The following is a 15,440-nucleotide window of genomic DNA, read 5'->3' as shown; positions in this document are numbered from 1 at the left end:
ATATATATATATATAGATTGTTGAAATTTTAAGAATCATTATTCTAATTTGTTTCTATACAATGTATTTGTGTTTGCCAAATTCTTAATTTGCAATTCTTCAAGAATTGTTATTTCCGAGTGATTGTTTTTTCTTAATTGTCATCTTCTATAAGAATTATATAAATAACATGTTTAATGATAGTTATAATTTTTTAATAAATGAAGTGCTTTTTAAGGATTATATTGTTGAAATTTTAAGAATCATTATTCTAATTAGTTTCTATACAATGTATTTGTGTTTGCCAAATTCTTAATTTGCAATTCTTCAAGAATTGTTATTTCCGAGTGATTGTTTTTTCTTAATTGTCATCTTCTATAAGAATTATATAAATAACATGTTTAATGATAGTTATAATTTTTTAATAAATGAAGTGCTTTTTAAGGATTATATTGTCTTCTTGACTTTGTTTGTAACCCATTCCACACATGCTTTTCTTAAATATGCAAATCATGCTCTTGAGGATTGTTTGAAACCATAAAATGCCTTTCTCATTATGCACATCTTATTTTGGTGAAAGAGCTATCGAATCCCAATGGAGGATCCATGTAACCTTCTTTTTCAGTATCTTCATGTAAGTAGACCTTGTTTACATTATATTGTTTCATGGAACATCTGGGTTTAGCAAAAAGCAAAATCAAAATGCAAATTGTATTCAATTTTAAACAGAAAAAAATATTTCATGATAGTCAATTCTATAAGGTTGAGTATATTCTTTTAATCTTGCTTTTTATCATTCCAGGGTTTCATCCACTTTATACTTTATTGAGAAGATTCATTTGCATACTGTAGTTTTTTTTCTTTTGATTGGTCATTGATATCCCATGTGATTTTTTTATGGCATTTATTTATTTATGGGAGCATTCTAATTCTTATTTTCTAGTACCTTAAATACAGTTTGAGCTATTTTAATAGAGTTGGAGTTGATGTTTATAAGGATGGCATTGTGTAGGAGAAAATTTTTACGGAGATGATCATTGGGAACTAGGATGTATTGATGAATCTGTTGATGGGTTGATCATTGTTATTTTTGAGCTTAAGCTTGCTAAAAGATTTTGGCTGGGCTTATTTCTCATTTTATAGACCGAAATGGCTCTGTGATTGGATTTTATTGGGATGTCGAGATGGAAGAGACTGACTTCATCGAACTTATTTTCTTGCTGGTTATTCTCCCTTGAAGATAAGTTTGGTTGGAAAAGCGCTGCTTTTCATCAAAGGTAAATTATTTGGAGTGAAGAATCTTTTAGTAGTTCAATATAACACTTACACTCTTTTTAGCGGAGGATTATACTGCAAAGACACATTTAAGCGCTCTAGGATCAAGCTTATCCTAATGTTATTGGTGGATATGAACTTATATAATGCACCAAAATATTTTTAGAGGGATATTTGAGAAAAATTAGCCGTAGGAAAAAAATTTATGGGGCCGTTCAGAGGATTTTTGAAGCTAATAGCTTTTGAGGTCATTGCATTGATTAGATATGTAGCAATGATAATTGTTTCTGTCCAGTATTTTTTTTTGAAAATTTGTTTTGGGAAAGAGGAGTTTTAAGTGACTTCCAAACATTGTTGGCTTTTCTTTTTGCCATCTCATTTTATTTGGGGTGTCGGGACTAGAAGTTTGGTTGATGGCGCCTTTATTGAAAAAGAAAGATAGATTATGCTTAAAATAATCACAACCATGATCTATATTGAATATGTTGATATTAGCATTAAATTGGCTTTTATCATAACAATAAGCAGCAAGAATAATGCTGACATCAGATTTTTATATGATAAAATATATTTTTATCATTTGAGTGCATATAAAAGTAGAGTTGACAAACCCTAAAGCTGTAGAAATATGAGGAATTTTTAAAGCCACCCCAAATATCAAAGTGAATTTACATGAAAGGAGTAGAAGATTTTGAATCAAATTCGACAATGTTTTGTAATTTCGCTTCTCGTAATGAAATTCTATAATGTTAAAATTTGTCAAAAGCGAAGCATCATGGATAAAATTTTTTTTCGAGGCACATGCCTCTAGGAGGGTGTGCCTCAAATTGAGATTGTCTAAAAACGCCCCGAGGCTTAAGTCACATTGGCATCAATGAGTCTTATCCATTTTTCATCCGAGGCATACCCCTCAAAGCAGTAGAGGCAGTGCCTCAATGAGCATGCTTTATAAAAATATTACATTATATTTTAGTATAATATTATCATATAATATTAAAAATAACCTAAGCCCAAAATATTCGAAACAATACATGAGATTTTTGACTGCAATACACTCTTCTAGTCCGGTGCCAATCGTGCAAAAGCTGGAGCAGCCTGAGCAGTAGCTTTCGTCTCGATTGTGGTAGCGGATGTAAAAGATGGATTGGATGAGCTTTTTTTTCTTAATTTTTTTGTTTCAAATTAAAATATTTGTTTTGCGAAAGAATGTTCACAATGCCATGTTTCTTGAATCTAAGAGCAGAAGCATTGGTGTTTGAGCTTTTTTGTTGCTGAAAGTTATGTTGTCGCTGAAGGAAGAAAAAATCTAAGCACCTCGTTGATGAATCTTGCTCTAACGGTCTGAGCTTTGACTACCTTTATGATTTATGTTGTTTCATTGATGACTTTTAAGTGGAAAGGGAACGAGTTACAGGAGGGGTTAGTTTTGAGGGATTAAATTGATTTTAAATGTCATATATGTAAATTTTAAGTTTTGATTGCTAGATATATATAAATAAGAAAGATCGGAAGTGTTATGCATGCACATACTCCCTGTTTTATTATAAAAATTGTAATTCTTTTTCGTTGCATCTTTCATATCAAAATCAGTGTTGTGATGTGTCATGTTAGTTAAAGCAACATATGAATATGCATTACCTAATGAAGCTCAAGTAGGAGTGCGGCACATACTATTTTTATGAAGTTAAAAATTAATTTATTTGTTTCTGGAAAAAGTAAATGGGTAAAAATTGTATGTATTTTCCATTATTCGTTCATTATTTAGCCTTATCCCAACCATGTGGGGTTGGCTCTGTTTTTTTTTTTAGTTATTTAGAATATATTAAGCTTATTCTACGCAATCCTTTGAAACATTATTATACATGTTGCTTTAGTTTTACCTTTTCTTTCGTTGTAATATGTTGACTATATTTTTATTTACCCTCCTAATTTATGTATTTTCGGCTCTTCTTTATACATGTGCAACAACTTACGCCAATTTTCCATCATATCTTCAATAATTCATTCTCCATTTTTTCCTATGATGTAGTTATTCCTTCATTTTTTTTTACTAGTTGTCACATTTCTGTTTTCGCTTTTAATCTTTGCAGGCTTAACTTAGTTAACAATGAACTTAATTTATATTAACTAAATTCATGCAACTTAGTCATCTTGATAACATTTTTTGTAAAAACTATTTTTAATCTCTACAATTATGTATTATTGCATAACACTCTAGACTATGTTTTTCATTTTAGCCATCTAACATCATTTTTAGACCTTACACAGTCTTTTATATAATACATCGACGTATAAATTGATCAGGTGGAGATTTCATTCATCTTCTAATTATATTGTTTGATAAGTTTTAATAATTTACTCACTAAAGCATAACTACAAAATCATATATATATTTTTTTATACAAAATATGAATGTATGAATATAAATATACACAATAAGTACATGTACATATACAAACAAATAAGTATGCATGCATATATGTGCATATTTTAATTACTTGTGAACACAATCAAGCTATTGTCTTGCCAAAATAATTAAACTAGGTCTAATTTGTGATTGATTCATAAAATTTTCAAGCTTCTAAGAACTGATTGAGCTTAGGCTAATTATTGAGTTGAACAAGATTGAACACCAACAATAAGATTTTTTTGACAAGCTTAATTTCAGAAGATGTCTTGTGGATTATAAGTCATGCATGAGAAAAATATATCAAGGAGTTTCACATTGAATTTGTTTTCTAAGTATCTCGGTAACAAATATAAAAAATATTGACTTAATATTGTGTTACGATAGCTTAAGGGGAAATTTTTCTTTTGTATGCCTAAGGTCATATTAGTATTTTATTATTGTTATTTCTTGGTATAAATATGTTTGTTATGTCTAGGATTAGGTTTATACATGAGATTGGATTGTGAGTCTTAGATCTTGGGTTTGAGAGAAATTTCCTGCCTCTTGAATAGTAGGAATTGGGAGAGATTGCATTCCTCTCGAATTGTAGGTGTTTTTTTTTATTCGTGTGAGTTCTTTGGATTATTGAAGAAAATATTTGTGCTTGCCCTGATTTTTGTAAAAAATCCGTGCTGATTTCGACGTCAAATCATATCAAATTGGTATTAGAGCCACGATTTTGGGAGATCATAACTCATTGTGACCTTCGATCAATCAGAGAAGAGGATCAATTGTTCGAACTCGTTTTCGGGCGAGGATTTCAACATACAGATCTTCGGGTTCGTGATCGGAGCGAGGTTCAGTGTCGACGACAGCAAATTCGAAGTGGGTTTTTGGCGTTGTGTAGCGCGTGGTTCGAGCAGATTGGAGGTAGGCTGGCGGGTTGGACGTGGAGCTCGAGCGATTGCAGGAATTCATGGAGGGTCAGGTAGTTTGGTGGCGACTTCGGCGCTTTTGGCGGTTTCGAGCACGACATTCCGGCGTGGTATGACAGAGTAGTCTGCCTAGTGGTCCAACTATTGCTTGGGCAAGGAAGAATTTTTTTTGTGGGAATCAAGAAGGCTGTTGATTGGAAGAGTTCCATTCTCTAGCGCTGGAAAGAGCCGTGGGACCGTAGCAATAGACTTTGGTAAGAAGATTTGGGATTGCTTTAGTGAAGCCTTTCACCCCTTTATCCTTCCTCTGACCTCCCTGCAAGTAATTTTGATGGAATGCTTTTCTATATCCAATTTGTGGCGATTTTTCGATGTAATGGTCATCTCTATGTGATTTTATGATGAAATGGCTTTCTTTGCAAGATTTTTTGATTTTTGGATAATTTGAAGAATGGGTGAAAGTGAATTGGGGTGAATGAGGTTGTATCTTGTGGCTTTGTGCTATTCTTTGTTGCGATTGGCTGTCTGTGTTGCTGTGTTCTATGGTTGCCTTGGGTGGTGGCTGTGTGTGGTTTGTGGTCATCTATATGTTGGTTGTGTTTGACTGTGGGTGTGTGTGTGGTTGTATATGGTGGTTGTATTTGACTGTAGGCTTAAAATTTACATGTCTAGCATACAATTATGTTGTATTTGGCTGTGGGTGTGTGTGTAGTTGTACGTGGTTGGCCTTGGGTGCTATGTGCTGTGGTTTGTGTTGTGAGGGGCTTGGTTGGGTGGTGGTCATGCTTGGTTTAAGGTGTGTGTGTGGCTATGTTGTATTGGGGCTGTGCGTGTGTGCTATGTATGTTGTGACTGTGAGTTTGTGTGGGGCTTGGTTGGGTGGTGGCTGTGTGTGTGATGTGTGTTGTGTTGGCCTTGGGTGGTGGTTGTGTCTGGTTTGTGGGCATCTATATGGTGGTTGTATTTGGCTGTGGGTCTGTGGCTGCTTATGGTGGTTGTATTTGGCTGTTGGCTTAAATTTACATGTGTAACATACAATTCTGATATATTTGGTTGTGGGTGTGCGACTGTGTTTGGTTGGCCTTGAGTGCTCTATGTTGTGGTTTGTGTTGTATTGGTTTATTTGTGTGGGGCTTGATTGGGTGATGGTTGTGTTTGGTTTAGGCTGTGTGTGTGTGGCTGTGTGGTGTTGGGGCTGTGGATGTGGGAAAAAATTTGCGTACATAAGACGTACGCAGAGCTGCGTACGTCTGTAACCTGCAAACAGGTTACAAGGAGGATTTCAGGAGGTTATAAGCGCGTTATACACCCTGTAACCCCCCTGTAACCTCCCTGTAACCTACCTATATATCGCGCAACTTACTCGCAGGCACAAGGGTATTTTGGTTTGTGTTGTGTTGAGCTTTTTATGTGGGGCTTGATTGGGTGGTGGTTGTGTTAGGTTTAGGGTGTGTGTGGTTGTGTTTTGTGCTGGGGATGTGGGTGTGTGCTATGTGTGTTGTGGTTGTGGGTGTGTGTATGGTTGTGTTGTGTGGGGCTTGGTTGGGTGGTGGCTGTGTTGGGGGGGTGTGAGTGCTACGTATTGTGTTGGGTTTAGTGTGTGTGAATGTGGGTTGCGTTGGGTTGTTTATTTGGTGCTATGTGTGTGTGTGTGACTATGTTAGGTTTAGGGTGTGTGTGTGGCTGTGTTGTGTTGGGGTTGTGGGTATGTGCTATGTGTGTTGTGGCTGTAGGTGTGTGCTATGTGTTGTGTTGAGTTTAGGGTGTGTGCTATGTGGTTGGGTTTAGGGTGTGTGTAGGGATGTGTGTTGTTATGGGCTATTTGTGTGGTGCTATGTGTGGTGGTGGCTGTGTTGGGTTTATGGTGTGTGTGGCTGTGTGTTGTGTTGGGGCTGTAGGTGTGTGCTATGTGTGTTGTGGCTGCGGGGGTGTGTGTGGCTGTCTTGGTTGGGTGGTGGTTGTGCTGGGGCTGTGGGTTTAGGGTGTGTGTGGATTTTGCGTTGTGTTGGGTTTAGGGTGTGTGTGGATTTGCGTTGTGTTGGGTTGTTTGTGCGATGCTTTGTGTGGTGGCTGTGTTGGGTTTATGGTGTGTGGAGCTGTGCGTTGTGTTGGAGTTGTGGTTGTGTGTTGTGGTTGTGGGTGTGTGAGGGGTTGTTTGCTGTGTGGGGCTTGGTTGGGTGGTGGCTGTGGGTGTATGTGTGGTTCTGTGTTGTGTTGTGTTTTGGTTGGGGGTGCTTCATCGGTGTTTGATTAGTGTTGAGGGTGTCTTGTATTTAATAAAGTTCATGTTTATTTTATATTTCGCGTATTATTAATGTTTAAGATATTGTAAGTTTATGTTGTTTGTAATTATTTTTTCTCCTTTTTCGATAGCTTTCGTTCTTTTTTTGTAGGTTTTTATGGTTCATGATGAGACGTTTGATCTTATGGGTTCTTCTGGATGACCTATTAGTCACTGTTAGTCGGTGTCACATGTGAATCCTGATAAAGTCAACATTTTTCTCTTTTCTTGTCGATAGTTTTTTGAGGTACTTCTGAATAGCATTTTTTTTTGGTGATATGCATATGTGACACCCTGAGCTTGTTATTAAGCTAAAGGCAATCAAGAACCTCTGTTTTATAATGTCTGTGGTGTTCTTGTTATGATAAGTTCGGTGGGGTTAGTGTACTTAGTTCTCTTAGACCCTGCACCTCCACAAAACTGTAATTGATTACTGCTTCGATCAATTTATGAAGTGTATGTTTATTTTATGTTCCATTGATTATTGATATTTTAGATATTGTAAGTTTAATATTGTTTGTAATTATTTTTTTTTCTTTTTTTGATTGCTTTTCGTTCTTTTTTTGTTGGGTTTATGAGGTACATGATGAGACATTTGGCCTTGTGATTTCTAGATGACTTGTTAGTCGTTGTTGGTTGGTGTCACATGTGAAATCCCGATAAACACAACCAAGTTCCTCTCTTCATTTTGTTGTCGAGGTTTTTGAAGTACTTGTCGATGGAAATTTTTTTGATGATTTGCATATACGAAATACACGAGTTTGATATTAAGTGAGCTAAAGACAACCAAAAACTGTTTTTTTCAAGATTTGTTGTCTTCTTGTAGTGACAGATTCGTTGGTTGGTATACTTTGTTCTCTGAGACCTCATGCTTGAAAAAAACTGTAATTAATTACTTATTTTAGCAATTTTAACTTTTGTTATGATTAATGCATTGTCTTTTGAATCATTCAGAAAAGATGAGCTCCAGGATTTCAAGGTCCTCTCGACGAGTGCTCTGCCACTGCAGACTACAGACTTTTCAACCGATGTCACGTCATACACATAGCTACGGTAGTAGTTCTACAGATGTCCGCGGGGCATCACAGAGAAGCGTGACTTTCTTTCGATAGGCAGACAGTCTGATAGATTCTGCTTGCAATGGTGATCGGGGTTATATTGTATTCTTGGAGGACGATGTAGCTCGTGGCATACACTGTCTAGATTTTAAAATTAATATTATAATATTTGTAATTGTAATTTTAATAATTCTTTTCTTTTTTTATCAATCTTGATACTCAGTCTTTGGTATGTATCTTGTTTTTTATACTGTTCAATAGTCGTTTTATGCTTCTCAAGCATCAAATATATTGTTATGTGAGTTCTGTTGCAAACAACATTATTGCACAGCGACATAATTATCATTTGTCCAAAAACAACTGCAAAACAACAATTTTTCAATAGCACAAACTAAACAATTAGTCAGCTTATCCGGTTCAGCTGCAGATTGATTGCTTATTTGGATCAACTGTTTATCAATAACATATTAGTAAGCTGCAGCGCATACCTTAAAATTGCGGGGATTGAAGGAGATGATGGTGCTATCCCAGATGGTGGAAAACAAGAATCAGTGAAGAAAACCAACAAAATCAACAGATGGAGCGTCGTACGGAACGAATGCAACCATGCCAATGCCGAAAGTCCAAATAGTGGAAGTCTAGAGGGAGGCTGCACGGGACATAAATAATGGACCACGACCGGGAGAAACACTCAAGTGTCTTATAGCAACAAAGATTCGGGATAAGAGAGCCAAGAGATTATGTTTTTGGTGTGTTGAGAAGTTTACTCCAGTACATCGTTGCTTGGATCGAAGATTACAAGTTCTCACCTTGAGGACAAGATGTCTTTTGGAGGGGGAATATTGTTACGAGGGCGCCTAGGCCCATTTATGTTTCGAGCTCAAAAAGTGTGTTCATGTTCGACTCGTTTACTTAACGAGCCGAACACGAGCTGTTCACGCACGTACAAAGAGTCCTCTTAACAACTCTAATCATGTAGTCATAAGACAATAAGGGTTTGAGCAAGATTTAAAAATTATTATTTATATTAAAACAACATTTGAATCTAATTTAATAATTTTTATTCTATTTTCTTAATCAATATTTTAATTGGTTATAAATCTTTGTAACCATGTAGTCAATTAGATTTTCTTAAAATACTACTTAATATATAAACTTGATGAGTAGTATTTCGAGCCAAAACGAGATGAACACGAACGAACACATTTTAGTTCTTGTTCGGCTCGTTAACTTATCGAACGAAATTAACGAGTCGAACACGAGCTTCTTAACGAGTCGAACACGAGCTGTTCGCGAACAACGAGCCGTTTTGACAGCCCTAAGCCCAAAAGCAAATTTATTTTTTGTACGCCTTAGGGAAATTTTTATTTTTATTGTTGGATATAAATTTGCTTGCTATGTCTAGGATTAGGTTTATACATGATATTGGATTGTGAGTCTTAGGTCTAGGGTTTGGGAGAGATTTCCTACCTCTGGAATTGTAGGAATTGAGAGAGATCGGCTGCCTCTCGAATTGTAGGTGCTTATCTTTTGTATTTGTGTGAGTTGTTTGGATTATTGAAGAAAATATTTATGTTTGCCCTAATTTCTGTGAAAATCTGAGCCAATTTCGACTTCAAATCATTTCATATTGATCGTATTTGAAAACTCATAAATCTTTTTTGCAGCGTTAGTGAAATCCAAATCTCGTTATTTAGTTTTTGATGCATCTCATGATTATCCATGATTTTTTTTTTGTTAGGAATCTTGATTAGAAGAACTTTAATTAGGTTCTAATATGCAGTAGTTTTTTTTTTTAAATTTCAAAATCTTAACATTTATCATTGTTATGTTGCTATCACTGGACTTATATTGAAACTTTGACATCTTCATAGAATTGTATGGTTTGTGATGGTTGTGTGGAAGCTTGGAAATTGTAGGACAGTTTTTCATAGCTTTGGGCATTTCAATATTTTGCTTAAGAAATCATGTCTAACCTTTGCTAGGCACATTTTGTAGGCAGTGTTAGACAAATTAATCACTTCGATCTTCGTTGTTTTTTTTCTCTTCATCCTTAACACCTTTTGTTAGTCTCTTTATCTAACATGATGGTTAAGCTTCTGGCCTATGTGTTATCATAGTTGTGGCCTTATATAGAATTTAACTTGAGATTAAATTTAATAATTAATTTTGAAATTGAATTTTCTTTTCTTGTACTGGTGTTTTTTAGTGCATGCAGGTATAAGAATATATGAGTAATTGGTTAATAACAAAACAAAGTGAATAAAGCGACAGTTGATTTTATACTCGTGTAAAGAGTAGATAACAACAATGTTTATAGTCTTTTTAAACTTTGTTATTTCACTTTTCTCTACCATTATTTTCCTTCTATATTTATACTCTTGTATTCTTTATGACAAATGAGGCCTGTTCAAAATTTCTCTCCATTTATTCGTGCAAAAATAACGAAGAGAAGATGAATTTGCTATGAAAATTGGAAATGGTTTTTGATGGATGTTTGGAGAAACACCTGCTTTAGATTAGGCATTGAAAACCAAAAATGAAGTGATTTGAACATATAATATACAGTATCACAGAACTGACAAAGAGGTTAGATCGAATTAATAATAGGTATTGTAAAGGATTAGTTCAAATAACTTTATATTTTGAGTTATGCAATAAGATGCAGAAAATAGAACTGATGCCTCTTGCACTAATTCAACCTGTATGATTAGGAGGATTATGATTGGGTAAGGCTATATGATGATGACGGACTAAAAAATCTTTTATGATCTTATTGCATTTGTATTTGTAGTTTTATTTTTAGTTGTTTTGATACAAGAGGCCTTTTATCCATTGTTGTTAAAGTTTCTACTAAACTGTTCCCTTAATGTTTTTGGCTTCTTAGTTTGTAGATCTCTTTTATTCCGCGGAGGCTCGTATAGATATGGATGGTTACCTAGCCTTATTGATTGGATATGATAAAATGTTTGGCTGGCAATAGGCCATATTTAATGCCTGTGGTTTACTCAAACGATCTTACTCGTACTTCATTTAGTTAGCTCTTGAATTCCTCTAAAAACTGCCGAACTTGCTATGACTATTTTTTGTCTTGTACATAATAAGGCTTGTGCCTTGTCCGCCTCAATCTCATCATGCGAACTGTTATTTATTTGAGTTTACTTAGTGATTTCTTTTTTATGAGTTGATCAGCCATCTGCTTAGGTTCTTGCCTTTTTGAGAAATGTCTGTGTGGATCCGTGGGTAAAGTCATTGTCTTCTTTTTCCTCTGCCATTATCATTTTTTTTCCTTGACTCTTTCCATTATTGTTTGTTTTTTCAAATCTATGAACATCGTGTTTTCCCCATTGTTAGTCAATTTTCACTTTTTTTCATGTGCTCTCTCTCTTTTGCCATTGCTTCCTCTATTTTTTTAGTCTTTTGTTTGGATGAATACAATTCCTTTCTTATTCTTAATTTTGTTTTCTTTCTTTTTCACAATGGTCCGTTAATCCTATCCTCGTTGTTTAGCTAGAGTTCTGACAGATTGCTTTAGTCTTGGTTGACGCAAATTTGCGTCCACCTACCCTCCTAATTAGTGTTATTAAAGTGTTGGGTTCTCTTAAGTAGATTTTACTGCGTAATGTTTTGGGCGCGAGGTGAACAATTTAGGCATATGCATGAGTAAAGTATGATGAGGAACAACTTTGAGGATATTTTTGTTGTATATAAAATGATGGCCATCAAATAAAATCTTAACATGCAGTAGTAAATCTACATTTTATAGTTGTTTTTCCAAAAATTAAAACAGCAAAATTTATCAAGCAGATTGTTTAAAGCAAAGTGATCACAGAACTGTTATGTTTTAAATGCAAACTTACAGTTTAAAACTGATGAAGTTTTTTCTCCCTCTCCCCGATCTCATCTGAAATTAGAAAGATATGTCATGCTTTCGGAAAGTTAAAGTAGAAAGAAAGACCCATGGATAGAAAGTCTTAGAACATCATGAACCATAGGCAACTTAACAAACTATAAGTTTTGGCAACACATTGTTTGCCAACTTCTGCTATCGCAAACAAATTTTTCAAAAATTTAGCGCAGACTGAAGTTTTCCACTACATTCATTTCTAAACCATTTGCTAAGTTTAATTATGTTTGCAAAAGGATAAAGTTTAATTATGTTTGCAAGTCATGCTGAACCAAACTTTATGGTATTTATTATATTGAATTAGTGTGCCATATCATTTATTTCTACGTTTTGTACATTATTATTTTAGGTTTTTCTGTTTTTATTTTAACTGGTTTGTATTACAGTTGCCCTTTTCTGAGAGGTGGAAATTACTTGAAGAAGAAGTCATTCGGCCTCGAAACAATGAGAAAAAAAATATTGAACGTGATGGAAAAGGGAGCTTAACATATAGATACGAAATGGAGCCATTTGGAGTATGGACCATGAGCTTGAGGAGTTTGTCTTTTATTTATTTATTTATTTATTTATTTTGGTATTTATATATATATATTCATATTTTCAGGTAAGGCGGAAGGATTTTTGGTTATTGTCAACTGTTGGTAAACTTTTGAAAGGGTTTATTCCTAGTCTTTCACATGCATCTGATGGCCTTATTTTCCAGGTACAAGGTTATCTTCTATGGCTACTCCGAAGTATTTGTTTTACATTTTAATTATTTAGTTATGATTTTCTTGTATATGTTTCATTTTTTGAATGAGAAACTTTTTACTTTATTTCAGACCCATCAAACTTTTTTTTTTAAATGGTTTTTGTTTTATGCTCTATATAATCTCATACTGAAGGTTATTTTGCCAACTTCTAGGATTTAATTCAAGCAGGATTTAATAAATCATAATTCCAAATTTAGTAAACCATGAGGTGGTTAGATCTAAGAAATTGTTGGTATGAGATTTGATAAATCCAGTTAAATCTTGTGGAATTGTTTGACATTTTTTTTTGTTCAGGATTTAAATGTATCTGTTTAATTTAATTTGATTTATTTGTATTTTAAATTATATTAATCATTAATTAATAACTTGTTATTTAATCTTAAATTAAAATTTTTAAGGTAAATATTCATTACTTAGTGCATCATTATTCATTAATAAGTGTAATTTGTTTCTAATTAATATAACATAAACTTTAAATATATGGTTTATTAATTTATCCATCTAATTAACGAAAATATTTGCTTAAATGATTAACAACGTTATGCTATGTTAAATTTTCTTAAATCTTCAAAAATCATTACTCAGCTAATATTTTTCTTTGATCATCATTTACTCTAATTTAATTTAATTAATAAATTACCATTTCTATGTTAACCACACCTGCTTGAGCCCAGTTTGAAACTTGAAATCTCTTTCTACTCTGTCATTCCCAATTGGAAACTTGAAATCTTTTCTACTCTCTGTCGTTCCTTCTTAAACCCTTGTCCCCTTTTCACACCTACTTGAAACCCATCTGAGACCTCAGGGGAACTTCTTGCTGGAGGCCTTAGTCGACCTTGCTTCCTTCTAGAGGCTTATCGCATGACTCGTGATGAGGCTTTCCGGCACGACAAGCAGTCGCGATGAACATTGCAAGATAAAAACTCGATGGAAGCCCATTTTATTGTTCCCGTTCTTACTCTTTACATATCCTGAATCCTGCTAATTTCTCCGAACTGTTTTACTAAATCCGGATTTATGTTGAAAATCTACGAAATCCTTATTTAGTAAATCTGAGGATTTAATATGTGGCTCAATTGATCGTCTAGGAGGATTCAAGTTAAATACTTTTTGAATCCTTCCGTAAAGTTGGTACAAGATAACCCCTTCAATTGGTTGGGCATGTGTTTATGGATTTAAACCACATGATTTTATCATCGCTAATTTTTTCATCCTGTTGCTCTCTGTTATGTGTAACATTTATTTGCATCGACATTCATTTTTCACCGAACTGATGGAGCTTAGTTAATTTGAATTGGCATATCCACTTGTTGAGAAAACCTAGTAATACTGCGATACTCAGTTTATGACAAATGGTGGACTATTACTCAGTTTAGGATTGATGTTGTATTATCCATTGCCAGATTTGTTCTGTTATTTTATTTTATTTTATTTTATTGTTTGTTTCTGGATGAGTTGTGCGTGAATTGAAGTATCTTGTCTTATCAACTGCTAGGATGCTAATCAAATTCAAATAAAAAAAAGTAAATCATTTTGCTATATGTAGTTTTGTGACGTATAATTGTGATTGCTATGAAGCATATTTGGCCTTAGAAGGTTATAATGTTGTAGAAAAACATTGTGTCGAGCACACTTCTAGCACTGCAATACATAATGTTGGAACATTCCGTTTGGGTGTGGTAGTTTTTTGTTTTGTTTTGGAAAATTCATAGACCTCCTGGGGAGTGACCTCTTTGACAAGTTTTACTTGTTTAATAGATGCGGACTATGCATCTCTTAACTGATTTTGTCCTAAAATTTGTTTTAATTTTTTCCTTTGTATCTTTATCTTTTACTTTCAATAGTCTTTCTTCTTATTTATCATTTTAGTGAAGCTTCTTTACTATTTATGCTAATATATGTTATATTGTAAGTGCTCCCAATCTTTAAGCTTCTGCTAATAGATGGATCGATAATTGTTTCACCAACCACCATAAGGTTTATTTTTGGTAGCCATAATTGTTAAAAATTAAGAATTGTGATGTCCAACTCATATCCAATGAGTGGTTCAAAGGAGGAAGCTAATTTAAAGGATAGTCAGAGGAATGGGGAATTGATATGAATTGAGCAGGAGAGGGAGACTATTGTTGAAGTGGAAAGAAATGAGGGGATAGATAAAGATGGGCGTTGAGTGAAAGGGCAGATAAAACAACATCACAAGTTAAGAGGTTGAAGGGGGAAGGGGAAGACAGAGTGTGTGTGTGTGGATCTCAATAGGTACAGCAATTGATCGCTCTGTGTGGAAGAAATCTAACTTCATTCAATTCATTTTAATAGTATACATTCTTACTCTAAGGGCCTTGTTCATGTTAATGGGAACTATAGGAAAATTACAAGCAAACAGGCTAAAAATGAAAATTAATTTAAATACAAAATAGCCAAACCCCTTGTAAATAAAAGGTGCGTATTGACGCGAGAGCTTCTTGTACAAATATTTCCACGGTATTGTAGCTGCTATAGTACAGTGGGATTCACTATTACAGGAGATGTGCCGAAATAGATCCATTTAACTTTCTAATGTTTTTAATTTTCCTATTTGTCCTTTTTATTCATTTTCTATTTTATTAGGGTTTGGAAGAGAAGTTTTATAATGTTCTTGTTTAGGACAACCGTCAGTTTCTGTTTCTCTCTTCAAGGTCTGTATTCGAGGGTTTGAGTGGTGCTCCGACTGTATCTTTTTCTCAAAGTAGTGATTATCTTCTTTGCTCCCTTCCTCATCCCTCCCACGTTCCTCCCGACCAATCCGTTCCTGCTCTATCCATCCAAGACAACAGTTGTTACTATTTTGTTTCATATAGTTTCACCCTTTCAAGTCACCTCTTTCC

General features: G+C 34.4%; 1 protein-coding gene across 6 annotated transcripts in view; it reads left to right on the top strand.

Annotated features, from left to right (window-relative positions):
• LOC110021775 (mRNA-capping enzyme-like) overlaps nt 1–15,440 on the top strand; it is a 66,174-nt gene that overhangs the window by 37,724 nt on the left and 13,010 nt on the right. For all 6 annotated transcript variants that reach the window (XM_020720405.1, XM_020720406.1, XM_020720404.1 and 3 more), the window contains exons 14-15: nt 12,211–12,339; nt 12,429–12,527. In XM_020720405.1, coding sequence (XP_020576064.1) covers nt 12,211–12,339; nt 12,429–12,527 — 228 coding nt within the window. The remainder of the gene's footprint in view (nt 1–12,210; nt 12,340–12,428; nt 12,528–15,440) is intronic.

The sequence above is a fragment of the Phalaenopsis equestris genome, unplaced genomic scaffold, assembly GCF_001263595.1.
Source record: "Phalaenopsis equestris unplaced genomic scaffold, ASM126359v1 Scaffold000146, whole genome shotgun sequence".
In the NCBI taxonomy this organism is placed as follows: domain Eukaryota; kingdom Viridiplantae; phylum Streptophyta; class Magnoliopsida; order Asparagales; family Orchidaceae; genus Phalaenopsis; species Phalaenopsis equestris.
This window is presented reverse-complemented; position numbering and strand designations above follow the sequence as displayed.